At 43.0% G+C, this 27933-nt stretch overlaps 1 protein-coding gene across 2 annotated transcripts; it reads right to left on the minus strand.

Moving 5' to 3' along the window:
• On the minus strand, positions 1–27411 carry LOC142486100 (importin-8-like). Of its 2 annotated transcripts, XM_075584762.1 has the most exons (7): positions 27312–27411; positions 23731–23951; positions 22386–22591; positions 21099–21296; positions 19565–19681; positions 1978–2034; positions 1–329 (listed from the first exon to the last, which is right to left on the minus strand). In XM_075584762.1, the coding sequence occupies exons 2-4, from the start codon at positions 23877–23879 to the stop codon at positions 21184–21186; spliced, it is 468 nt and encodes a 155-aa protein (XP_075440877.1). In that variant the 5' UTR covers positions 23880–23951; positions 27312–27411; the 3' UTR covers positions 1–329; positions 1978–2034; positions 19565–19681; positions 21099–21183. The 2 variants fall into 2 exon arrangements, with proteins under 2 accessions (XP_075440877.1, XP_075440878.1); XM_075584763.1 differs by lacking the exon at positions 21099–21296.
• Between the last annotated feature and the right edge of the window lie 522 nt (positions 27412–27933).

Raw genomic sequence — 27933 nt, forward strand, 5'->3', positions numbered from 1 at the left:
CACGGTCCAGCAGCGAGGCATTTCTGCTTCAGTTTATTTTAAGTCCAGCTCCATGTGCAGCGCACAATCGGTCACATTCTCAGGATGAAATAGTATGTCGGAAGATTTTAAAGCCACATAATGGAGTCTTATGATGCATCGCTGCAGTCTGAAAGTCTAACTTAACCTTTTTTGGGTCAATGAGACATACAAAATATGATAATAAAGGTTTCCAAGAGTTCTCTGTAGCTTTCCCCGTTTGTCTCCAAGCCGAGTTCCTCAGAAGGAAGGTGCTGCGAGCTTATGGCACTCTAACTAAGCAGCGTTCTGCTGCTCAATCTTCTGAGAAGCTGGAAATAAAAAAATACAACAACAGTGAGAGTCGTGGGACAGAATCCTATGTCTAGATTGTGCTCTTCAATGTCAATTTCTTCCACTACCAACTGGCACTTTCACATTAAATAAAAAAAGCATTTTGTACCAGAACTTTTTTTTCTTTCTTCTGCATATTTACATGCTACACCCACCCCCACAAACACCTTTCCATTAACAGTGCAGTCTCCACTTTTCACCTTAATCAAAAGCGCTATAATAATGAGGCTGGGACAAGCTGGTCGGGTTTTTAGTGTCTAAACATTGATAGATTTACAACAGCATTGCATTAACAATAGCCCAATGAGACCAAAGTATTTCCTAAGCATCTCTTTGCAAGGGATGCGAGAGGTATAACGGTGGAAAGAACTAAACCGTGAATGATGGAACCTCCCATCCAAGTCAATAGTGTATAAACTCATTGAATTGTACTGTATGCTTCTGATCTACAGTACTTTTTAGGTATATGAAGCATCCCAACCTAAATGGTTAGGTGGTAGATCGTGAAGTGGTAGGTTAGTAAAAATAATATAAAGAATAAGAATATTATATATATATATATATATATATATAATATTACTGTATGCTCATTTGCATGTCCGATTCGAAAGCATGGAAAGCATGGATCCCCCCTGCAGGATGGCATGGGCAGCACCATCTCTGGAACCGCGGCTTGAAGCTCTCGCAAGCCCTGGCTCCGGAGACAGCAAGTCTCACTACTACAGTACAGCTGTACAGCACACAGCACTAAAAACTCATGTAGACCGCAAGCTTTAGAAGAAAATGCATGGCTTTGATCAGATGGCACATATATTTCAGCCGCTACAGATACTTCATCCCACCTGCTGTCTTTGTAACTGTATCTAGAATAAAAATGCCTACATCAATCTCAGGCACAATGGCCTTGGCCGTCACCATCATAGCTACATGCAAGTGATTTAGTACAGTATAATCAGGATTGTTTTTCAATTCTGGACCAGCGAGGTCAGCCCAGAGCTGAACAAGATTGTGTGCCCTGTCAGGTCGCACCACCCTGGTGCAATTCCAAAACACAAAACAGCATAACTGGTTGATGTAAGGCTGTCTTCAATTTAGTGTTACTCTATGTTACAGGAAAGGGCTAAGGTGGAGTGGTCAACTCCAGTCAAGGGCCACCAACAGGTTAGCTTTTTAATGGTATCTCTGCTTCAGCACAGGTGGCTCAATCTACAACTGTGTTGGCTATTCCTGTGAGAAAGTGTGTTCTGAGGAAAAACAAGCTCACGTCTAGAACAGCGGTTTTAAACTTGTTCACAAGGACCCCCAACAGACCAGGTTTTAAGGATATTCCTGCCCAAGTACAGGTAGTTCAGTCCAAATGATTGAGCCACCGGTGTTCATGGAAGGATAACAACTGCGAAGCCACTCAGACTTCCTGAACCAGCAGGTGAGCTACAGCACCGGGGACAATACCAATGTAGTGGCCAGATCTTCCGTGGCAGGGGAGGGGGGGGGGGGAGAACAGGTGCTACACCTGTTATGTGTAATTGTATCTCCATTTATGTAAAATTATGTTTTCAATAAAATTCAAGTTTAAAAAAAAAAAGCCCCAATCTTAAAACCAGCTGCAATGTCCAACAAATGTACCTGGAATTAGTTATCTTCTGTTGCAGTTTATTGTACTTGTCTGGGGTGTGGCAAGTCCTAATCAAACAACGGATGAAATGAAACAGAATAAGAACGCTGGCATATACAGTAACATAATATGGATCAGTTAATTCAGCCCCCGCAACTGGCTGAACCTTCTACATTTAGCTGCTCGTGTGTATTTTTGTAGAGATTGGGGTACGCTCCTCCTTTTATGGTTTTCTCTAAATGGATTATTATAACAGTTATCTGGTGCAGAGGAGATTTAGCGCTTCCCACACACACTACAAAAATACTGTTTTAGGATCTATCTTGGACAGTTTCTCTGAGTTTAAGCTGCTGAATACACAAAGTCCTAAAAATCTCATTAATGGTTTTACTGGTATATACACATTTTTGGATCATGATTGAATTTATTTACATGTAATCACATCAACTATATAATTTGTAGATATATTTGAACACAAATATTTCCCAGTCATTTATCACAAGAAGATCACAAGTTATTTCACATAGGAAGCGCCTCTTTGAGGTTTCATATATGTATTTTGCCATTGTGGGAGTGACTGACGTGCATTAGAGAACTGAAAGCATGGTGGAGATGAGGAAAATCTGCCGGGATGAGGATATTTAAATACAGAACAGTATCCTGCGGCGCTCAAAAACTCAGTGACAAAAGTCAAATAGACATTTAAAGTCTTAGTGATGCAGACATACAGAGGCGACACACTTTATTCTAACTCGGCTAGTTCTGCAAATTTCGGTATATCCCGGTGATGTTCGGTTTTGTATAGTTTTCGGCCGGAGTGTATTGCGTTAAATTCCCGGCTGTGATTTAAGCATTTTATTCCCACTGGCTGCAATACTGCAATGCCGTGTAAAAACACATGGGGGCGTTTGCGAGCTGTTGTCTTTAAAGCCGTCCCCTATAACCCCTAACATACAGTACTGTACATTTTTATTCATAGTGTACATGTGCAGGGGGTCTCCGGAGCTGAACCGCATTGGTTTCAGTTCGGGGGACCCTCTGCAACCCGAGATACAGACCCCTTTATGAGGTGCCGGTATCCCTCTGCGTTTAAAGGTCCCAATCACGTGACTGCGGCATGTAAACCAAGCAGAGGGATACCGGCACCCCCTAAAGGGGCCTGTATCTCGGGGAGCAGGGGGTCCCCGGACCTAAAACCAAAACGTTTCTGCTCCGGAGACCCTCTGCACATGTACAGTATGAATAAAACACACATCAATAAAGAATCGTTCTTTACCTTAGCGGCTATGTGCTATGGTAACGAAGCAGCATTTCTGTATTTTAATAATATTGTACAGTGAGCAGGGGGTTCCCTAAGCCAGAAATTAATGCTCAGGGAACCCCCTGCTCCTGCACAAAATTATTAAAATACAGAAATGCTGCTTCATTACCATAGCGTATAGCCTCTAAGGCAATGAAGGGTTAAGGCAGAATAAACAATAAATACATTAAATACATATTTTTAATGTGTGTGTTAAACCTCCCTGCCTTCACTGTAATCTATGGAAAAAAAACCTCCCCCTATTGTGTGTGTTAAACCTCCCTGCCATCACTGTAATCTATGTAAAAACCCCTCCCCCTATTGTGTTTGCTAAACTTCCCTGCCTTCACTGAAATCTTTGTAAAACCTCCTCCCCTATTGTGTTTGCTAAACTTCCCTGCTTTGACTAATCTGTGTAAACCCCCCTCCCCCTAATGTGACGGTTAAATCTCCCTGGCCTGTGTTTCTGTGACTGCAGTGTACTGTATGTAAATGTGGGGAGGGGGATCCCGTGTAAATAACCACAGTCACACCCACTACCCACTACCTACCTGCACATGGCCCCTCTACTGCTGCAAAAAAGAGACAAAAATTAAAACATACAAAGTAATGTCCCCTAACCCCTTAATCACCATAGCGGTTATTAACCGCTACAGTCATTAAGGGGTTAACCCACCCTCACCCACCACTCGGGATGCCTACATACCCTCCCACACTAACCCCCCCCGTGAGGCCTAACCACCCTCACCCAGTACCCACAAGGGAGGCCTACCCACATACCGTTGGGGAAACACCCCCCACCCCCAGTACACACAATAAAAACAATACAGTGACCCACAATAAACATCATTATATTTATTAAATACATTACCCACCCCCTGTGCCCCCCCATACATACAAGATTTATTATTTTACATACAGGGTTCATAACGCAGCCCCACGCGAGTCCCCGGTGGGCTGGCGGGGCACCTGGACAGACCTACAGTTTACCAGCAGCCCTTTTTACACAGGTTCTGGAGGCCTGCTGGTGGGTCCCGCCAGCACCATGGCCCCCAGGTGGTCTCCTTGGGTCACCGTGGGCCACAATTGGGTCCCCACGGTAGGCCCGTGGATGTCTGGGAGCCCCGGGTCAGACCCACAGGTGTCTGCGGGGCCTCGGGTGGTTCCCTCGGGGGTCTGGGGAACTCACGAGTGCTCACTATGGGTCCGCGGTGCCCCCACAGAAGTGGGACCACACATCATCATCCCCGCACCTACGGGTCGGCGGTGCCCCCACAGAAGTGGGACCACACATCTTCATCCCCGCAGACTACGGGTCGGCGGTGCCCCCACAGAAGTGGGACCACACATCTTCATCCCCGCATGTGTCACCCGTGGAACCACCAGCCTGATACCCGTGGGATACACGAGGCGATCCGCAGGTGGTATCCAGAGGTCCCACGCAGAACCACGGAACCAACCCTGAATGTAAAAAAAATAAACCTGGCCTATACATTCAATACATACACCCCCCTCCCCCCCAACACCTACAGTACAATAATGTGCAAAATAACTATTATCCAGATATGGATAATACTGTAGATTAATTGCCCATTATTAAAAACATTAACTAGCATATTAAAATAAATAAAGTACTACTGACCTCATCAATACGAAGTGTCCGTCGCCAGCAACATCCTTGTCTTGTCCACAAAATACATAGCAAATACAAAGCCAATACATTGCAATTACATTCAGATATCAATTAACCCCCTAAACACCTTATCAGATTATAACCGCAAATGTGATTAAGGGGTTAAGCCACACTGGCCCGATACCCACCCTTCACCCATGAATTTGTACAGTGGCTTCATCACGCAACTATATATATATATATATATATATATATATATATACTGTATACAGAGAGAGAGAGATATTATATATATATTAACCCCTTAATCGCCTTTGCGGTTATTATCTGATAAGGTGTTTAAGGGGTTAATTGATATCTGAATGTACTTGCAATGTATTGGCTTTGTATTGGCTATGTATTTTGTGGTGTATGGTGTTCAGGGATAGCCTTGGTTTTAAAGGTTGTATTCTGGTTGGTACTTATATTTGTTCACAGGCTAAATTGTTCTGCTCCAGGCGTGAATTAGTTAATTGTTTCATTGTTCGGGATGGAGTGTCAATAGTTTAGGGATGTAAATAATGATTGCTAATTGATTTTTGTTTACTTGATTGGTTGTAATGTATTGATTGGAATGTGAGGTGTTTCATTGGCATTTGATGAATTAGATTGTGAGATCAGTTAGGATTATTAAAGGAAATTGATTTTATTGTAGTGTGTCTGTATGGAGAAGTGTTATTTGTAGGACAGTATGGTTTTGATAACCCTTCTACATTTATTTGTATATTGGTTCATCATGTGTGTGTATATACTGTGTGTATATATATATATATATATAAAAAGGAAAAGAGAGGAGAGAGCGCACGCCCATAGCGTATAAAAGTATATTTAATGAAGGGGAGGGGGGAGGGAGGGGTAAAAAACGCACTTACAAGAAGTACAATAAAATCAAGCATATGTGATAATAATCACCACCATCCGGTCTAACTGCAAGCTCTTGGGGCAGTCCCAGGCTCCGTTGGTGAAGGAGCAGCGTCTCAGCAGATTCCAGGACTGATGTAGGTCATCCGGTCAAAATGCAGACTTTGGGGGCATTCCCAGGCTCCGTTGGCAAATGAGCAGCGTACCAGCAGTGTCCCAGGGCTGGTGTGCTGTAAATAGTCCCAGACAAAAGTTCTGTATGGATAGTGCCTGCAGCACTAGCGCTAGGATCAATCCGCTCCTGCGCTGGATGTAGACTTGAATGTCAGTGCGTCTGACGTCACGACGCTCCCTGACGCGTTTCGTCAGTCTCGGCTAACTTTTTCAAAGGGATAACGTGAGGGGGGGAGGTCCGGTTTTATATACACACTCCAATAAAGGTAATTGTTGAAAAAACACCCCTACTCAGCTGCAATCATTATCCGTGCTACCAACACTATAGAATACATAATTACATTTAATGCAGATATTTACCCTGAAAGAATTTGGAGGAGATGATAAATTTAACATATACATACAATACAATGTCTATCATATTGCTAAATATACATTTACAATTAACACACAGTTAGACATATATTTGATATAAAATAGTTAATAGTAACCAATTATAAAACAACAATATAAAACAGCATCGTTCTCTAGGGTTCAAACCAAAATTGAAAATACTAGTCTTGTATGTGGATCAAACCCCATCAATATTAACTATGGGATACATTGCAATAACTCAGCATTGTAAAATGATAATACATATCTAGATCCCACCTGTAGATAGAGGGATGATCACACATAAGCCAGTTTGGAGTATAATACTTAGATATTGATGATAGAAAAAGAGATCATATGACATTATAAACTTATTAATATATGTGCAACCAAAATATAACAAGTATTAAATATTGCACCCTGATGAGTGCCTAAATCAAATATCAATTCTTATGATCCCATATGGTTGGACCAAGGACAAAATAAATTTAAATATAAATATAATAAAAATAAGGATGAAAAATTAAAAATTAAAATATAAAAATAAAAATAAAAATAGATTTTTATGAATTTAAATGTTCATACAAATGAAAGCCTAAACTCAAAAGGAGACTATGTAACTGGAGTCTATATGCCACAAACAAGGCTGGGGCCCGGAAGGTAGATCTATAAATATGTGCTACAGTGTGATATAGTGAACCAAGTGTTGTGTATGTGAATAAATTATGTGTACTATAAACTATATACTATATACCTATTTGTATTTATTCTATGTGGTGACTACCAGGCCCTAGTTGGCCATGTTTAAGTGAATATCTAATGAATAATTTCATTATATATATTTAAGAGTACTATTATGGTGTTGTGCTATGTATATAAGGGTAGATTCCTCATACCATCTATTAGACCCAGTGTCCCTATTTTAAAGTGTCTATTTTATAAATCAACAATGGTGTGTAATGAATGGATATCCATAATTTAGACGGAAGGGAGGAGGGTGGGAACTGGGAAGGGAAGGTACAATATGGGGGGGGAGGGAGGGAAAGGGGGGGGGGGGGGAACAGGGGGAGGGGAGAAGGGGGAGGGAAAGGAATGGGATGGGAATGGGGGGACCTCTGGAGGAGATCCAAACAAGGGATGAAGTAGAGAAGCAGAGGAGGAGAACAGGAAGAGGCATCCGAGGATAGACCAAACTAAAGTACTAACGTCTAAACATTCGTTTAGTCCCCCAGGACTGAGAGTGCCCAATTGGTGAATCCAATAGGATTCCCGCCTGCAGAGCGTCTTGAACCGGTCGCCTCCCAGAACACAGGAAGAAATGGTCTCTATTCCCATAATTTGCATGGTCTTGGGATTCTGTTGATGGAATAATTTAAAGTGTCGAGGGACACTGTGATTATTCAGACCCTTAATGACATTTCTCCTATGTTCTAGGAAGCGAGTTCCCAGAGTCCTGGTGGTTCGTCCAACATATTTCAGACTACAACCGCACTGTATAAGATACACAACATAAGTGCTAAGACAGGTGATGGAGCTACTGATGTCATACGTGGTACCCCTTGTTGGAGAACAAACTTGAGTTTGATTCAAAAGATGCCTGCACGTAATGCATCGACTGCGGCCACAGGGATGGTTACCCAATGGTCCCTTCTGTTTAGCAGTATCACAAATAGAGGAAGATTTAAGCCTAGTGGGAGCTAGTATGCTTTTTATACTCCTTGCTTTCCTATATGTAACAGTAGCTCTATCCGGCAGGATAGGTCCTAGATGAGGATCACACTTTAGAATGGACCAATGATCATTTAAAATCCTATTGATAAATTTGGATGACTGGTTGTAGGTGGTAATAAATCTTACAGTCGACCTCTCTATCTCTGAATGTATTATTGGGGTGTCATAACCTGAACGTTTTCCTCTCTGTTGTTTATTCTGTTTGTCTTTAGATTTTTCAAGTAAAGTCGATCTAGCAATGGAACTCACCTTGCTGAGAGAGTCGGACACCACGACGGGATCATATCCCTTGGAAAGAAATTTCTTCCCAAGTGTGACTGACTGGTTTTCAAAGTCAACATCCCTTGTGCAGTTCCTACGAATTCTGTGGAACTGCCCCAAGGGAATATTGTTGAGCCAGTGTTTATGATGGTTGCTGGACGCATGGACGTAGCTATTCACAGACACAGACTTGAAATGTGTGGTGGTAATGATATTCAGGTCTGTGTCTATGCTCAGGGCCAGATCCAGAAAGACAGTGGACAAGTTGTTGATATCAAAAGTGAATTTGAGTCCAAACGAGTTGTCGCTGAAAGAGCTCAAAATATCGTGTAGGACTGACTCCTCTCCATCCCAAATTATAATGATATCATCTATGAAACGGCCATAGTATACGAGACCCGCTCCAAGCGAGATGTTTTGCCAGACATGGGATTCCTCCCAGTGCCCCATAAAGAGGTTGGCATAACTGGGAGCGAATCTCGTACCCATGGCCGTTCCACAGATTTGTAAATGAAAATCATTTTCAAATAAAAAATAATTGTGCGTAAGAATGAAGTGAATACTTTGTAAAATAAATCGCCTATGTTTTTCTGGGAATAGTGAATCCTTGTCCAACCAATATTTGATTGCCTCTAACCCCTTGGTGTGTTCAATGCAGGTGTATAGTGATGATACATCACATGTAGCCCATAGATAGGTGGATTTCCACCTGATATTGGAAATGGAGTCGATGACATGGAGCGTATCCTTAACATGGGACCTAAGTGCAGTAACATAGGGGTGGAGAAAGTAATCTACATATTGGGATAGGGTCGATGTCATCGACTCCACGCCCGATACTATGGGTCTACCAGGGGGATTGGACAAGGATTTGTGCACTTTGGGAAGGTGATAAAAAATGGGAGTGCGTGGATGTGAACAAAACAAAAATTTAAATTCCACTTTTGAAATAATACCATCACCCAGTGCAGATGTGAGGAGCTCCTTCAGCAACAGCTGGTAGGTGTCAACTGGATCGGATTCCAACAAGGTATAGGAGGCCGAGTCACCCAGGAGTCTGCGTGCCTCTGTGAGATAAGCAGATACACTGGCGACACACTTTATTCGAGCTTGGCTAGTCCCACGAATTCGGGTATACCCGGGTGTATTGAGGTTTGTGACTGTTTTCTGCCCGAGTGCATTGAGTTATTTTCCAAGCAGGGATTGAAGCATTTTATTCCCGCTGGCTGCAATACTGCACAGTATATATATATATACTGCATTACAATTCATGAATTTATGCCATCTGGTAGACACGCGAAGCATTGCAGCCTATTAAATCCTAATCATTATCATTTAACAGATCAGCCGCCCATCAGCCAGGCATGAACCCAGGCTGGGAAGGCAAATGCAACGGGGCTTGTCAGAGGTGAGGAGTGGCGCATTCCAGGTATCTGCCAGGTACATACCGGGTATTTGCTCGAATAAAGTGTGTCGGTGCAGTAAGTCCTGGATGACTATGCCCCCCCCCTTGTCGGCCTGTCTAATGACTATATCATGATTGATTTTAAGCCCGCCCAATGCGCCCAGTTCACCTTTTGTTAAATTGGGATTGAATTTGATGGATTTGGCACACATGGACTCAAAGTCACGTAAAACCAGGCTGTAGAACGTATCCACAAATCCGCCCTTGGACTGGTATGGGAAGAAGACTGATTTTGGTCTAAAAGGTGAGTGCAAAATATTGCAATCCTCATCTAAATCTCCCTCCACATACCTGGTCGGATTGGTGGACCGCTCAAAGTAGTCAAGAGATACCTGTGATCCCGAAGGTGAATCCGACTCCCTCAGCAATGAAGTGAGTGCATCAATGCATTGTTCTTCCTGTGTATTAAAGACAATTCTTGGGTCAGTACATTTAATATTCTTCTCCTGAATTTTATAGTGTCTATTTAATGTAATTTTCCTCACAAAACTGTTGAGATCAATAAACAATTGAAATAAATTAGGGCCTGTATTGGGGGCAAAAGATAAACCCCGCTCTAATAAGGACTTTTCACATTCAGTCAATACAGTGGATGAAAGATTGAAAATATTACTGCACTCTAATGGTGTAACTATTCCTCCTCTGTTTTTCTTCTTCCTCTGGACAGCTCTGCCTGCCCTAACTCCTCTGCTCCTCTTTTCCCTTGGCCCGAAGGCCTGTTTGGGGCCTCGCGGTCCCAAAGGGGATAGTGCTTGTCTGGATCTCTCCCCTTCAGTCCCCCCTCCCGCCTCGGTGTCCCGTCTAAAAAATGGGCAGATCTATGGTGGGTGGTGGATTCTTTAGGCCTAGCCCCTCTATTAGTATCAGCTGATGTACCATTTGTATCCCGCACATGAGGGCTATCAGAGCTCGCCCCAGTTTCTCCTGTGGGAGACTCTACCTCCAGGACCGAGAATCTCCCACTAGTGTGTGTGTGCGAGGAACTATTAGGTGGGTCCCGAACCCTTTCAGGCTCATCATGACTGGGGGGGGCATGATTGGATGTGTCCCTATACGTATGGGAACCACCTCTACCCGACCTAGAGCCAGACCTGTATCTCCCTCCCTTTTTGTAATTGGGATTGTGTGGTCGCTTCCAGACCCTTACCTTGTTTGTGGCATAGTCCTCCTTATCCCGATTGAGTTTAGTATCTTTCCTGTCAATGATCTCCTTTTCAAATGTAATGACTCTCCTACTAGTCTTATCATCATATTCCTTGAACTCCTCAGTATCACAATAAGGTTTGAGTACCCCTTGAATTTTCTCAATCTCCAACTCCAATTCTTTCACTTTTTTGTCTCTAAAATCTATTAAAAGTTTCATTAATGAGAATGAGCACCTATCAAGTGTCTCATTCCATTCCCTGCTAAATTCTGGATTGGTTTCAAATGTGGGGGATTTGGTTACCCTTAGACCTCTAGGGATGATTTTACGGTCTAGATAGTCTTGTAAGGAACAAGCGTCCCACCAATGTCTCATTTCATCCTTCATTAAAGTTTCTAATGTAAAAAAATTACTTTTAATATCTATTTTATTTTCTGTATCCATATTGTTCTCGGTATTTAATGAAGGAATTAATCCACTCCGTCTGGAGTACCTCTCCTTTGCTGATTGCATCATGTTTATATATAAAATGGGTTCCTATACACAGGCTGCTGCTTAAGAGTAATATAGAAAAAACAGAAGGAAAAAAGCTGCGCCTTACAGGAACATATAAACTATGTATGTCTATGTAAAAATATATCTATTGTATAACCTAATGATCTAAGCAATAATGTATAGGTATACAGACCTATAACCATAAGATAGGCCCATTACAAACATAAAACATGTACACATGGAAAAAAAGCAATTGAAAGGATAAACCAGTCCTCAGATAGTTCCGATGATAAATATGGGTGCTGGTATGTAGGGTCTCCGGCAGCTCTCAATGTGGATCTACCACGTCCACAGGATATCTAAAAAGGAAAAGAGAGGAGAGAGCGCACGCCCATAGCGTATAAAAGTATATTTAATGAAGGGGAGGGGGGAGGGAGGGGTAAAAAACGCACTTACAAGAAGTACAATAAAATCAAGCATATGTGATAATAATCACCACCATCCGGTCTAACTGCAAGCTCTTGGGGCAGTCCCAGGCTCCGTTGGTGAAGGAGCAGCGTCTCAGCAGATTCCAGGACTGATGTAGGTCATCCGGTCAAAATGCAGACTTTGGGGGCATTCCCAGGCTCCGTTGGCAAATGAGCAGCGTACCAGCAGTGTCCCAGTTAGACCGGATGGTGGTGATTATTATCACATATGCTTGATTTTATTGTACTTCTTGTAAGTGCGTTTTTTACCCCTCCCTCCCCCCTCCCCTTCATTAAATATACTTTTATACGCTATGGGCGTGCGCTCTCTCCTCTCTTTTCCTTTTTAGATATCCTGTGGACGTGGTAGATCCACATTGAGAGCTGCCGGAGACCCTACATACCAGCACCCATATTTATCATCGGAACTATCTGAGGACTGGTTTATCCTTTCAATTGCTTTTTTTCCATGTGTACATGTTTTATGTTTGTAATGGGCCTATCTTATGGTTATAGGTCTGTATACCTATACATTATTGCTTAGATCATTAGGTTATACAATAGATATATTTTTACATAGACATACATAGTTTATATGTTCCTGTAAGGCGCAGCTTTTTTCCTTCTGTTTTTTTTATATATATATATATATATACACACAGTATATACACACACATGATGAACCAATATACAAATAAATGTAGAAGGGTTATCAAAAACATACTGTCCTACAAATAACACTTCTCCATACAGACACACTACAATAAAATCAATTTCCTTTAATAATCCTAACTGATCTCACAATCTAATTCATCAAATGCCAATGAAACACCTCACATTCCAATCAATACATTACAACCAATCAAGTAAACAAAAATCAATTAGCAATCATTATTTACATCCCTAAACTATTGACACTCCATCCCGAACAATGAAACAATTAACTAATTCACGCCTGGAACAGAACAATTTAGCCTGTGAACAAATATAAGTACCAACCAGAATACAACCTTTAAAACCAAGGCTATCCCTGACCTCCCTCAAACACACAATACAATACCAAGGATTACATCTATCTAATTTTAAAATACTTTAAACTCACAATAATGCATCGCAGAATAGACAAATTCATTTAAAACACATCAAATCAAGCTTTTAAAACAACATCATTTCTTACCCTGTATGTATATATCTCTCTAGACATATATACATACATACATACAGTGGCAAGAAATGATATACCACAAAAAAAAAAAAATACACATGTTAAAAAACCTTTTGAAAAAATTAACAAGTTAAATAAAATACATTTCTTTAGTTCACTTACCCATTACTTGGCCCCACGACTCCCGTTGCGCAGCTTACTCACGAACCAATCCACCAGGCACAGGAACCCATAAAATAAAAAACCATAAAACAATAAACATTAAACTAAAAATCCAAATCAATCCACGGGTCTTCTATTTGTAATCCATCTTCATCTGTATTCTTCTATCTTCTTCCGGGCGGGGTCTTCTTCCCGCCTTCGGCCACGCCCTGGACTTCTTTCTTCTCCGGAGGTCCTTCCTCCGCGGCATCTGGCTTCAAAATGAGACGACATAGGCTTTTAAAGGGCTATGACGTCACATTTTCGTCCTCATTGGGCCGTGAAAACCATGTGTTTTGGCCGATAAAAATTAAAATGATGACGTCACTTAAAGGCAATGAAAGCACAGCCAATCAGAATGGCTTTGCTTCAATTGCCTTTAAGGTGACGTCATTAAAAGACACATGGCCGTGCACACATGGTACTAGAGCCAATCAGAGCGTGGGAACTCCATCCCATCTCTGATTGGCTCTAGTATACCATGTGACAGAGGCTTGGGGGAGAAAGGATGTGACGTCAATGAAAACCTGTCACATGGTACTAGAGCCAATCAGAGCGTGGGAACTCCATCCCTACTCTGGCTACCGTACCATGTGACAGGTTTTCATTGACGTCACATCCTTTCTCCCCCAAGCCTCTGTCACATGGTCTACTAGAGCCAATCAGAGTAGGGATGGAGTTCCCACGCTCTGATTGGCTCTAGTACCATGTGTGCACGGCCATGTGTCTTTTAATGACGTCATCTTAAAGGCAATTGAAGCAAAGCCATTCTGATTGGCTGTGCTTTCATTGCCTTTAAGTGACGTCATCATTTTAATTTTTATCGGCCAAAACACATGGTTTTCACGGCCCAATCAGGACCGTGGGAACCATATGATGAAAATGTGACGTCATAGGCCTTTAAAAGCCTATGTCGTCTCATTTTGAAGCCAGACGCCGCGGAGGAAGGACCTCCGAAGAAGAAAGAAGACCAGGGCGTGGCCGAAGGCGGGAAGAAGACCCCGCCTGGAAGAAGATAGAAGAATACAGATGAAGATGGATTACAAGTAGAAGACCCGTGAATTGATTTGGATTTTTAAATAAATGTTTATTTTTTTATGGTTTATTATTTTATGGGTTCCTGTGCCTGGTGGATTGGTTCGTGAGTAAGCTGCGCAACGGGAGTCGGTGGGGCCAAGTAATGGTAAGTGAACTAAAGAAATGTATTTTATTTAACTTGTTAATTTTTTCAAAAGGTTTTTTAACGTGTATTTTTTTTTTTTTGTGGTATATCATTTCTTGCCACTGTATGTATGTATATATGTCTAGAGAGATATATACATACAGGGTAAGAAATGATGTTGTTTTAAAAGCTTGATTTGATGTGTTTTAAATTAATTTGTCTATGCTGCTATGCATTATTGTGAGTTTAAAGTATTTTAAAATTAGATAGATGTAATCCTTGGTATTGTATTGTGTGTTTGAGGGAGGTCAGGGATAGCCTTGGTTTTAAAGGTTGTATTCTGGATGATACTTATATTTTTTCACAGGCTAAATTGTTCTGCTCCAGGCGTGAATTAGTTAATTGTTTCATTGTGCGGGATGGAGTGTCAATTGTTTAGGGATGTAAATAATGATTGCTAATTGATTTTTGTTTACTTGATTGGTTGTAATGTATTGATTGGAATGTGAGGCATTTCATTGGCATTTGATGAATTAGATTGTGAGATCAGTTAGGATTATTAAAGGAAATTGATTTTATTGTAGTGTGTCTGTATGGAGAAGTGTTATTTGTAGGACAGTATGGTTTTGATAACCCTTCTACATTTATTTGTATATTGGTTCATCATGTGTGTGTATATACTGTGTATGTATATATATATATATTGTACTGTATATATAGTTGCATGATGAAGCCACTGTACAAATTTATGGGTGAAGGGTGGGTATCGGGCCAGTGTGGCTTAACCCCTTAATCACCTTTGCGGTTATTATCTGATAAGGTGTTTAAGGGGTTAATTGATATCTGAATGTACTTGCAATGTATTGGCTTTGTATTGGCTATGTATTTTGTGGTGTATGGTGTTCAGGGATAGCCTTGGTTTTAAAGGTTGTATTCTGGTTGGTACTTATATTTTTTCACAGGCTAAATTGTTCTGCTCCAGGCGTGAATTAGTTAATTGTTTCATTGTTCGGGATGGACTGTCAATTGTTTAGGGATGTAAATAATGATTGCTAATTGATTTTTGTTTACTTGATTGATTGGAATGTATTGATTGGAATGTGAGGTGTGTCATTGGCATTTGATGAATTAGATTGTGAGATCAGTTAGGATTATTAAAGGAAATTGATTTTATTGTAGTGTGTCTGTATGGAGAAGTGTTATTTGTAGGACAGTATGGTTTTGATAACCCTTCTACATTTATTTGTATATTGGTTCATCATGTGTGTGTATATACTGTGTATATATATATATATATATATATATATATATATATATATATATATATATATATATATATATAATATCTCTCTCTCTCTCTCTGTATACAGTATATATACAGTATATATATATAGTTGCATGATGAAGCCACTGTACAAATTCATGGGTGAAGGGTGGGTATCAGGCCAGTCTGGCTTAACCCCTTAATCACCTTTGCGGTTATTATCTGATAAGGTGTTTAAGGGGTTAATTGATATCTGAATGTAATTGCAATGTATTGGCTTTGTATTTGCTATGTATTTTGTGGGCAAGACAAGGATGTTGCTGGTGACGGACACGTCGTATTGATGAGGTCAGTAGTACTTTATTTATTTTAATATGCTAGTTAATGTTTTTAATAATGGGCAATTAATCTATTATCCATATCTGGATAATAGTTATTTTGCACATTATTGTACTGTAGGTGTTCGGGGGGGTGTATGTATTGAATGTATAGGCCAGGTTTATTTTTTTTACATTCAGGGTTGGTTCTGTGGTTCTGTGTGGGACCTCTGGAGACCTCCTGCGGATCGCCTCGTGTATCCCACGGGTATCAGGCTGGTGGTTCCACGGGTGACACATGCGGGGATGAAAATGTGTGGTCCCACTTCTGTGGGGGCACCGCCGACCCGTAGTCTGCGGGGATGAAGATGTGTGGTCCCACTTCTGTGGGGGCACCGCCGACCCGTAGGTGCGGGGATGATGATGTGTGGTCCCACTTATGTGGGGGCACCGCGGACCCGTAGTGAGCACTCGTGAGTTCCCCAAACCCACGAGGGAACCACCCGAGGCCCCGCAGACACCTGTGGGTCTGACACAGGGCTCCCAGACATCTGCAGGCCTACCGTGGGGACCCAACGGTGACCCAAGGAGACCACCTGGGGGCCATGGTGCTGGCGGGACCCACCAGCAGGCCTCCAGAACCTGTGTAAAAAGGGCTGCTGGTAAACTGTAGGTCTGTCCAGGTGCCCGCCAGCCCACCGGGGACTCACGTGGGGCTGCGTTATGAACCCTATATGTAAAAGGATAAATCTTGTATGTATGGGGGGGCACAGGGGGTGGGTAATGTATTTAATAAATAGAATGATGTTTATTGTGGGTCACTGTATTGTTTTTATTGTGGGTACTGGGGGTGGGGGTGGGGGGTGTTTCCCCAACGGTATGTGGGTAGGCCTCCATTGTGGGTACTGGGTGAGGGTGGTTAGGCCTCACGGGGGGGGGGTTAGTGTGGGAGGGTATGTAGGCATCCCGAGTGGTGGGTGAGGGTGGGTTAACCCCTTAATGACTGTAGCGGTTAATAACCGCTATGGTGATTAAGGGGTTAGGGGACATTACTTTGTATGTTTTAATTTTTGTCTCTTTTTTGCAGCAGCGGAGGGGCCATGTGCAGGTGGGTAGTGGGTAGTGGGTGTGGGTGTGGTTATTTACACGGGATCCCCCTCCCCACATTTACATACAGTACACTGCAGTCACAGAAACACAGGCCAGGGAGATTTAACCGTCACATTAGGGGGAGGGGGGCTTACACAGATTAGTCAAAGCAGGGAAGTTTAGCAAACACAATAGGGTGAGGGTTTTTTACATAGATTTCAGTGAAGGCAGGGAGGTTTAACACACACAATATAGGGAGGGTTTTTTACATAGATTACAGTGAAGGCAGGGAAGTTTAACACAAACAATATGGGGAGGGTTTTTTACATAGATTACATTGAAGGCAGGGAAGTTTAACACACACAATATGGGGAGGGGTTTTTACATAGATTACAGTGAAGGCAGGAAGGTTTAACACACACATTAAAAATATGTATTTAATGTATTTATTGTTTATTCTGCCTTAACCCTTCATTGCCTTAGCGGCTATACGCTATGGTAATGTAGCAGAATTTTTGTATTTTAATAATATTGTGCAGGAGCAGGGGGTTCCCTGAGCATTAATTTCTGGCTTAGGGAACCCCCTGCTCACTGTACAATATTATTAAAATACAGAAATGCTGCTTCGTTACCATAGCACATAGCCGCAAAGGTAAGGAATGAGTCTTTATTGATGTGTGTGTTTTATTCATACTGTACATGTGCAGAGGGTCTCCGGAGCAGAAATGTTTTGGTTTTAGGTCCAAGGACCCCCTGCTCCCCGAGATACAGGCCCCTTTAGGGGGTGCCGGTATCCCTCTGCTTGGTTTACAGGCCGCGGTCACGTGATCGGGACTTTTAAATGCAAAGGGATACCGGCACCTCATAAAGGGGCCTGTATCTCGGGAAGCAGGGGGTCCCCGGACCTGAAACCAACACGGTTCAGCTCCGGAGACCCCCTGCACATCTACACTATGAATAAAAATGTATTTCAAATGTATTTATTTATATTCATTTATTTATTTATTTAGATTTATTTATTTATTTTTGGGCGGCTGCTGTGTGTGAGATTTTTTTATTGTGGGCAGCGGGGGTGGGTGAAGGGGGTATTAGCCCCAACGGTGGTTGTTTAGGGCTTGCAGGGGGTAGCGGGAGGGGTTAACCACTTCATGACCGTTGCGGTATTAACTGCTACAGTCGTGAAGGGGTTAAATGCACCCGCAACCCCCCCGCAAGTCCTAAATTCACACCAAGGGCCAAATACCCCCTTCACCCACCCCCACTACCCACAATAAAGCGGGCACGGTGGGTTAACCCCTTCATTGCCTTAGCGGCTATACGCTAAGGTAATGAAGCAGCATTTCTGTATTTTTAATAATATTGTGCAGGAGCAGGGGGTCCCCTGAGCATTAATTTCTGGCTTTGGGAACCCCCTGCTCACTGTACAATATTATTAAAATACAGAAATGCTGCTTCGTTACCGTAGCACATAGCCGCTAAGGTAAGGAATGAGTTTTTATTTATATATGTGTTTTATTTATACTGTAGATGTGCAGAGGGTCTCCGGAGCAGAACCGCTGTGGTTTTAGGTCCGGGGACCCCCTGCTCCCCGAGATACAGGCCCCTTTAGGGGGTGCCGGTATCCCTCTGCTTTGTTTACATGCCGCGGTCACGTGATTGGGACCTTTAAATGCAGAGGGATACCGGCACCTCATAAAGGGGCCTTTATCTCGGGGAGCAGGGGGTCCCCGGACCTGAAACCAACGCAGTTCAGCTCCGGAGACCCCCTTGCACATCTACACTATGAATAAAAATGTATTTGAAATAATTTTTAATGTGCCGATGTTTGCGCAGAGAGAGCAGCGGATCTCTCTCTGCTGCAAACACATCTCGCCCCCGCCGGCCCATAGTATCATTGATGTGCATATACAGTACTGTATGTTAGGGGTTATAGGGGTTGTTATTATACAGTATATATATACTGTACTGTATATATATATATATACTGCATTACAATTCATGAATTTATGCCATCTGGCGGACACGCGAAGCATTGCAGCCTATTAAATCCTGAACCATTATAAATTAACACATCAGCCGCGCGTCAGCCGGGCATGACCCCTGGCTTGGAACGCGGCATGCTCCGGGTGAACAGTGTCGCATTCCAGGTACCTGCCAGGGACAAGCCGGTGATTTGTTAGAATAACGTCTGCCGCAGCAGTAATGCACAAAGTTTCGGGAAAAATCCCTTCTTTGGATGCATAATCGTACAGCTCCGGAAGGAATTTCCTCCGAAACGTTGTGCATTATATCTGCATCATTAAGACTTTAAATGTCTATTTGACTTTTGTCACCGAGTTTTTGAGCACCGCAGGATACTGTTCTGTATTTAAGTCTAAGGGGCGATATACGCTGGGATTCTCACTTTCCTGCTAGAGCCCCAACCCCCATCATCTTTGGCTCCTTTGAAGTGACTGACCTGCTGCATTCTTCCTTTGCTCGGCCATTGTGTAGATTTCCTACAGGTGTTTAGGCTGATCATTACTTAGCGGGGCTGTCAGCGAGTGATACCACGAGAGATCTTGGCCCTGCACCCCTAAACAAGACAAAGTCTCATCACATCCATGCGTATGTACAGCTCATAACAGTCTGGAAGATGCATGCCGTGGAATGTCCCTTTTACTAGGACATTGGCAGGCTGTATTTCACAGCTTCTCGTGAGGCCAATATCCCTGATAACCATTACTAGGTGCTACTTTTATTCGAAAAGCATCACCTGGGTGATTTAAATGTCACCAAGTATATTTCACACTAAAAAAAAAAGGACTTGCATTTATGCTATAATAAGGCTGCTGGCTACTGACTCAATGCTGGCTCCTCCTACACCACATCACATGGAGAAACGCGTAGGAGACAGCATTGAGTCAGTAGTGTGTGAAGTGGACACAGAGGAAGTCATAAGTGGTGAGCGGAAAATCTTGACATTTGCAGCAAAGTAAGCTGATCAGCCTGCTACCCTGCTACCCTTCCAAGCTGCAATACAGCGACTCTGGAGGTGAACCGGAGGAGAAAATTGGAAGACGCCCAGGACGGTCCCATCTGACGGCGCACACCAAGGTGATCCACGGCCCCCGCCTACTCACAGAGTCCCAGCAGTGTGAGCGCCCGGTCCAGCTATGTGGCAGGACGGTCCAGGCGTTATCCCCAGAGAGGAAGGAGCTGACAGCCAGCAGCATTTAAGGCTACCACCTTTCTCACAGGCAACTCTGACCTTTACACACTTTTACCAGTTCAGCTATATGATATTTAGCAATATCACTTTTAACAATTGTTTATGTATTTAATGTATGTTTTTGCATTAGTAGTGCACCATATATGTATATTTTAATTACTATTGACCACTCACTTTGAAGGTGAATATAAAGTTGATTCCATTTTTCCATTGCGCCTCCACTTAATTTCTATTTCTAAACTGCCCTTAAAGCCCGACATGCCCTAAAATATTTCGCTGCGCCGTCTTCTCTAAATACCATGGGAGCGATGTATCAAAGCAATTTTGGAGCAAAATGTAAGCATGGTTTCCATCTTGCACCTGCATGCGTCAATGCATCAAGCACTTTGCTCTTCGTCTTGTTCCATGGGCTTGCTTGATACTTGGGAACTGACAGTATGAGATACATAACTCAGAATATAATGAGATGTGTCAAATTCTGCACCTCCATGTCTCACCTCTTCTCCCTTTAATCGGTGTAAAACGAAAAACAAAAATGTGATAGTGGTATAAGCTTGTGCCTTCTAATATTCTGCACCAGATGTAAGAGACGATTTCTTACATTTGTTTGATGCAGCTACGCTCCAGCAAAATGGCACAATGTGTCAGAACTTCTTGCCAACAAAATTGCTTTTATACAGAGCTCCTCCGGTCTCTCTCCTCCAAGCCCTTTAATTAGAAGCATTTCCCCACTTAACCCCACTTTCATTTTTGTGCCGAACCACACTGAGAAGTAACGTACTGAGCAAAGCTTCTGTAAAGAACTGGTATTCATCAAGGGCATCTACAGAGTCCAAAGGAGTACTGAATCCCACTAAGGAGGTCTCCTACAGAACTTCATCGTCCCAGTCGTCCTCTTCCTCCTCCTCCTCTTGCCCGAGGTTCTCCTGCATGGCCTGACCTAACCCGTTTCCTTCCTCCTCATCACTCGGAGTTTCCTCTTGGAAAGCAGAGAGCATGTTCAGCATGTTTACAGCCCGTCACCAAGGGAGACTTGCAGCTCCTCCGTCACACACACACACACACACACACACACACACACACACACACACACACACACACACACACACACACACACACACACACACACACACACACATGACTTAATGCAACACAACACTATGCATACACATGAAGGCACATATATTGTGTTAAGCTCAACTCAGACCAATGTTTTGCACACACACACAGATGAAATGCCATCCTTCACAATGGTTTATTCGTGCAGTAACAGACACACATTTTGTATACACAAATCCCAAACTCCATCTCCTGGAAAGAATGGCACATACGTGTTACAAATATTGCTGCAGCTACACGAATGCAATCCCGATATATTTATTTCGCAGAATTTTTTTAAATGATAGTTTATTCCCTGTGAATATTTTATGTGTTAAAATCGAGACATGGTCTTTTTGTGATGCTCACGTAACACTTGTTTTAATATGACCATGTATTCTTTCTATGCGAGTGCTGTAGGGGTGTTAAACTATTTACATAAGCAACAGAAAAACACACTACCATTGTACTGTATATCCTTTGAACCCTTCTTTGTTTTCCCTTTAATGCTACATACAGTACAACCCTACAAATCGATCCCTAGCCATGTCTTATTAATATGCTTCTTTTAACATGCAGGATAAAGCCTGCAATTCTCTATTGTAATGCAACATTTAATATATTTTTGTTCCAAATAGATTATTTTTGTTAGGAGTTACATACAGTGTTTAAAAATAAGAAGTCTGTTGACAAAGGCAAGTTAAAATCCTGAATCCCAATGTGAAGATTAGCTAGTCTTTCCCAGACTACAAGCTTAATGCTCTATCGTTATCTTCCCAATAATTGATGGCTTTATTATTAAAGTGTGCTTAGGACCGAGGACAGAGGATTCTGGGATGTCACGGCCGTGCTTTTTTCCTAATGTTGCAAATATATTACCATCTCGGAACATTCCTGGTATACCAGTCGGTCTCAGTACACCCAGAGCCTGTCTCCCTTCCTGAGAAAGGAGTGAGCCAGAGGTTCTTACCGTTTTCCTCAGTCTCAGTCTTTGGGTCCTGCAAGGATGGCCGCTGGTCAGGCTGCTCACGGCTTGCACACACCTGTCTCAGCCCAAGGAAGAGAAGCAGAATCGAAGGTACAATGAGGGAAACAACAGCGTCGACTGATGGCGGTCGGTTTGGAAGCTCCATCAGATTGCTGAGTCCTATTATACACACTTTCCGGTCATGCAGCCTACAAGACAAGCAGCAGATCATAAGACAGACATGGTGCATAGAGCCTCACAAAAAATACTGCTAAGAAGCTTCTATCAAATTCCAAACATTATCATGAATTACGGCTCATTGGTACAAACCCCAGCACGAGTGGCGACTCATCACATACATCACAAATATCACCATTAGTGATGGCTCAACGCATACAATAGAAGCATTAATGCAGCATACCCCCTATATTGAGAATCTTTTCTTTGTCCGAAATCTGAACCAACGTGCCCACTGGTGCGGATCCATACTGTTCTTAGCTCCTGGGACCACCTGGTACCCGTGATACTTACCTTTTTATGTGCCAGTAAAATTAAAGCTAACCGACTCGTCCAATAGGAAGCCGCTGTGTCCTGCCCTGATGACATTGAGGATTCCTATTTGGTCTGAAGGAGTGAGCCTTGGATGGCAGCCATGTGGATTACACAAAATGGTCCAAACATACAGGTACAAAAATGGGAAATATCTCAGGAACCCAGGGGTTAGGGTTCAGTTACAGCAGGGGTGTCCACCTCCAGTACTACAGGGCCACCAACAGGTTAGGTTTCCAAGATATCCCTGCTTCAGCACAGGTGGCTCAGTCATAATGACTAAGACACCTGTAAAGAGCAGGGATATCCTGAAAACCTAACCTGGTGGTGGCCCTTGAGTTTAGGAAAATGGATGCCTTGAGAAAGCTCTTTTTTAAGTGCGAAACGCGGTGGTGGGGCAACACCACTGCTCATTTCTGTCCCATGACCAATAAATAACTTTTTTAATGGAAAACACACTTTCCCTTTCATAATAGTTATTTTTTTCAATTTTGGATAATTTCAGTAGTGCTCTGTTACTCCTTCCAAATAATCTTATCCCGGTGGCCCTTGAGGACAAGAATTGCACACCACCTCCACCGTCCCCTACCCCCAAGCTACAGGGACCCTCCAGTTTCAGAGTTTGTTAAAAAAAAAAAAAAACAGCAGAAAAACAAGGTTAAGTAGTGGGGATTGTTGCCTTAAGATGGGCGACAGGTCATAATTTGCAAGAGAATCTTCAGTACACATCACAGCGACACGATCAATGCACACATGTACCCTCCATATATGAAGTTCTGAAACGGTCAGCTTTACTTGCCCCAGGAAGCAGTCTGTATCATTCACCCACTGATTGACAAACTGTGCAGTGATGGGCTCGGAGCTGTGAGGGAAGCGAATTTGTTCCAAGGTGTTCAGGAGCAGAGCTGGGTTATAATACAGAGATGCAATGACCACCTGCAGGCTCATGGTCCGCAGTTGACTGGACTTAACGCCTCGTGTTAATCTCTCCAGCACGGCCTCCACGAAGAGCGGGATACACTAAGGAAAAAGACACGGCCACTCACTAAATGCATTAAAGACTTCCAGGGTAGCAGCGGAACAGAGAGCCCAAAGAGCTATTCGAATGCAAAGATTAGGAATGTCTTCTGGTATATGTGACCCATCTATTATCATTATCACCGTATAAAGCGCCAACATATTCCACAGCGCGGTACAATGGGGGAACAGGATGATATCAATGACAAACAGAATAACATACCAAATACGGACAAAAAAAGCACAAAGAAATACAAAAAGGTAATGAGCGCCCTGTTCCTCAGAGCTTAGAATCTAAATGTTGAAAGCCAAATGTGGGAATAAATGAAATATTACCCAGCCATATACACACCTGCTCTCGCCCATGCCTCTCTGCCACCTCTTCCCCTGCTAATTGTGTTAATACTGACTAACCTTTAAAACTCGCCTCACAAATCAAGCACCCCAAGAGCCTGCACTCACGGCTACTGTCCCACACCCACAGTCACTCCTACCAACCATTGAATCCAAGCACTGCCATCTACAGCACTTATTTCCTCATCTGCTATCTCTGCAAGTCTGCCAACATCACATTTAGATTGTAAGCTCTTCAGGCAGGGATTTACTTTCCTATTGTCTGATTTTGCTGCACTTATTGTATTATTATAATTCCCTGTACTGTATTCTTTGTGCCGAGTACACTTGTAGCGCTATATAAACAAAGATATACATACAATTATATTACATATATCACAAAGGTTTGGTCCTGAAGAACTTTAAAGTGAACTAATGCCAGTGACATGTTCAATGGGTTACATCTAGATGATTGATGCTTTTTTACCCAAATATGACACCTTTAAGTATTTTTAAATACTGCTTCAGTTAGTGTGTAAACTTGGTGATCTGAGACCTGGGAAAGGTGTGATTTCCTCTGGCTGCTCCCTTTTTTCTCGTGGCCATGTGCAGCAATTGCTAGCACAGCCAAAGCCCTCTTCTATCTCCCTAGCCTTATAACGTACGTATGCATGTCTTTATTTGTATAGCGCCATCCATGTACATACAGTAGCGCTTTACAGCAGCAATACAAATAGCATAATTGGATACATAAGAATATAATATGACATTAGGAAAGGAGTCCCTGCTCCGAAGAGCTTACAATTTAACTGGCAAGTAGGAAGAACCTGCAGACACAGTAGGAGTGTGTTGTGGTAAGTACGACTGCAAGGAGGGATTGTAAATGTATATGAGATGTATAGTACTAGCCAAGGGAGCTACCCAAATACTTCATTAAGGGGGCTTGTATGAAGATAGGCATTAAAGGTGGAGAGAGCCAGAGAGAGACAGTGTGGTATTGAGGGGAAGGGAATTCCAGTACACACACACACACACACACACACACACACACTACTGTAATGCGGTGGGTAAAACACAAAATAACAGGTGCATTACTCCACAACCCAGAATCCTTATTTATAAAGGACTAGGATTTGACATGTTCCATAATTATAGAGAATACATGGGCAAATAACAGTTACAAGCACATATCTTCTACGAAAAGGTTTTAGATTCATGCCTGCTGTACAATTTATTCACCAATCTGATCAAAGTAGAAAGAAACCAAAAAATCTTTCAGTACACACACGCAATAAAATCACAGTAAAATATGTATATACTGTATCTACCAAACATATAATAGAGTCACTGCATGTTAAAATAATTAGTTTATTTTGATATCCAGGGCAAGTTTGAAATCTTTACGCTTCTAACAGAGAGAGCAAACTTTGAATGCAGATGGAAAAAACGTCATGCGAAAAATGTCTAGAAATAGTACGTAATTAACAGCTCTGGATAACAAACCTAACCATGAGAAATGGGGGAAGAGCAGATGGGGGGGGGGGGGGAATGAAAAAAAATGAGACACAGAGAGAGACAGAGAGTGACGAGAGAGACAGAGACGAGACAGAGATACAGAGAGAAAGATACAGAGAGAGAGAGAGAGAGAGATACAGAGAGAAACAGAGAGAGAGAGCGATCGAAAAACACAGACAGAGCGAGACAGAGAAACACAGAGAGAGAGAGAAACACAGAGAGAGAGAAGAGACAGACAGAGAGAGACAGGCAGACAGAGACAGGCAGACAGAGAGAGACAGACAGACAGAGAGAGACAGACAGACACAGAGAGAGACAGAGATAGACAGACAGACAGAGACAGAGAGAGAGAGAGAAAGAGAGAAAGACACACACACACAGCTAGGGTTAGTGTTTAATTGTAATATAGGGCCTCATGCACTAAGCGCAAAAAAAATCTCTTCAGCAAGTGTTGCCGATAGGCATGATTTTGGCGATTTGCCCTCGCAGTATTCCGTAAGGGCCGAATCCATGCCGATCCCTGCCGAATCTCCGCAAAAGCAAAACGCCGATGAGCCGGTGACAAAAAATCCTGACTCCCGATATCCTTCCGATAGGCCGTTTCTGCGGATATGTGTTTGCAGCAGAGAGAGACCCGCCGCGCTCTCTGAGCAAACATCGGCAAAATAAAAACATATCAAAATAACTTTGACTCATGGTGTACATGTGCAGGGGGTCTCCGGAGCTGAACTGCATTGGTTTCAGGTCCGGGGAACCCCTGCTTCCCGAGATGCAGGCCTCTTTATGAGGTGCCGGTTTCCCTCTGCATTTAAATGTCCCGATCACGTGACCATGGAATGTAAACAAAGCAGAGGGATACCGGCACCCCATAAAGGGGCCTGTATCTCGGGAAGCAGGGGGTCCCCGGACCTGAAACCAAAGCGGTTCAGCTCCGGAGACCCTCTGCACATCTACACTATGAGTAAAACCCATATATAAATAAACAATCATTCCTTACCTTTGCGGCTATGTGCTATGGTAACGAAGCAGCATGAATGTATTTTTAATAATAGTGTACTGTGAGCAGGGGGTCCCCTGAGCTGAACCGCATTGCTTTGTGGACCAGGGACCCCTGCTTCCCGAGTTACAGGCCCCGGTACGTGTCATCGGGTGGCAGTGTCGCCGCCATCTTTATAGCATCCCATTCGCGGCGTGCCTGCTATAAATATGGCTGCGACACTGTAACCGATGCCCCAAACCGGGGCTTGTAACTCGGGTAGCAGGGGGTCTCTGAGCCACAAAGCAATGCGGTTCATCTCAGGAGCCCCCCTGCTTCCGCACAATATTATTAAAATACATAAATGCTGCTTCATTACCATAGCGGATATCCGCTAAGGCAATGAAGGGGTTAAGACAGAGTAGCATGTTTATTGGGGACATTTGCCCCCAATAAACATTGCAATAAACAACATACACACCCTGTGTATTTAAAATACATAAACACCAATCAATACATTAAATACATATAGCACTCACCCATTTCCGGCTGCCACGACGAAGGCCATCCTCATCTTCATCCTAGCCATGCCGCCTCCGCTGCTGCAAAACATACACAAGAATAAAAACATCCAATGTAATATCCCCTAACCCCTTAATCATCATAGCGGTTATTAACCGCTACAGTCATTAAGGGGTTAACCCACCCTCACCCACCACTCGGGAGGCCTAAATACCCTCCCACACTAACCCCCCACCCGTGAGGCCTAACCACCCTCACCCACTACCCACAAGGGAGGCCTACCCACATACCCTTGGGGCCAATAACCCCTCCCCCCACCCCCGGTACCCACAATAAAAACAATACACTGCCCCACAATAAGCATCATTCTATTTATTAAATACATTATCCACCCCTTGTGCCCCCCTCATAAATACATGATATATTCTTTTACATACAGGGTTCATACCCCAGCCCCACGCTAGACCCCGGCGGGCTGGCGGGTCACCTGACAGACCTACAGGGTACCAGCAACTTGTTTCACACAGGTTCTGGAGGCCTGTTGGTGGGTCCCGCCAAGCACCATAGCCCCCAGGTGGTCTCCTTGGGTCACCGTGGGCCACAATTGGGACCCCACGGTAGGCCAGCGGATGTCTGGGA

Source organism: Ascaphus truei, unplaced genomic scaffold (assembly GCF_040206685.1).
Source record: "Ascaphus truei isolate aAscTru1 unplaced genomic scaffold, aAscTru1.hap1 HAP1_SCAFFOLD_739, whole genome shotgun sequence".
Lineage (NCBI taxonomy): Eukaryota > Metazoa > Chordata > Amphibia > Anura > Ascaphidae > Ascaphus > Ascaphus truei.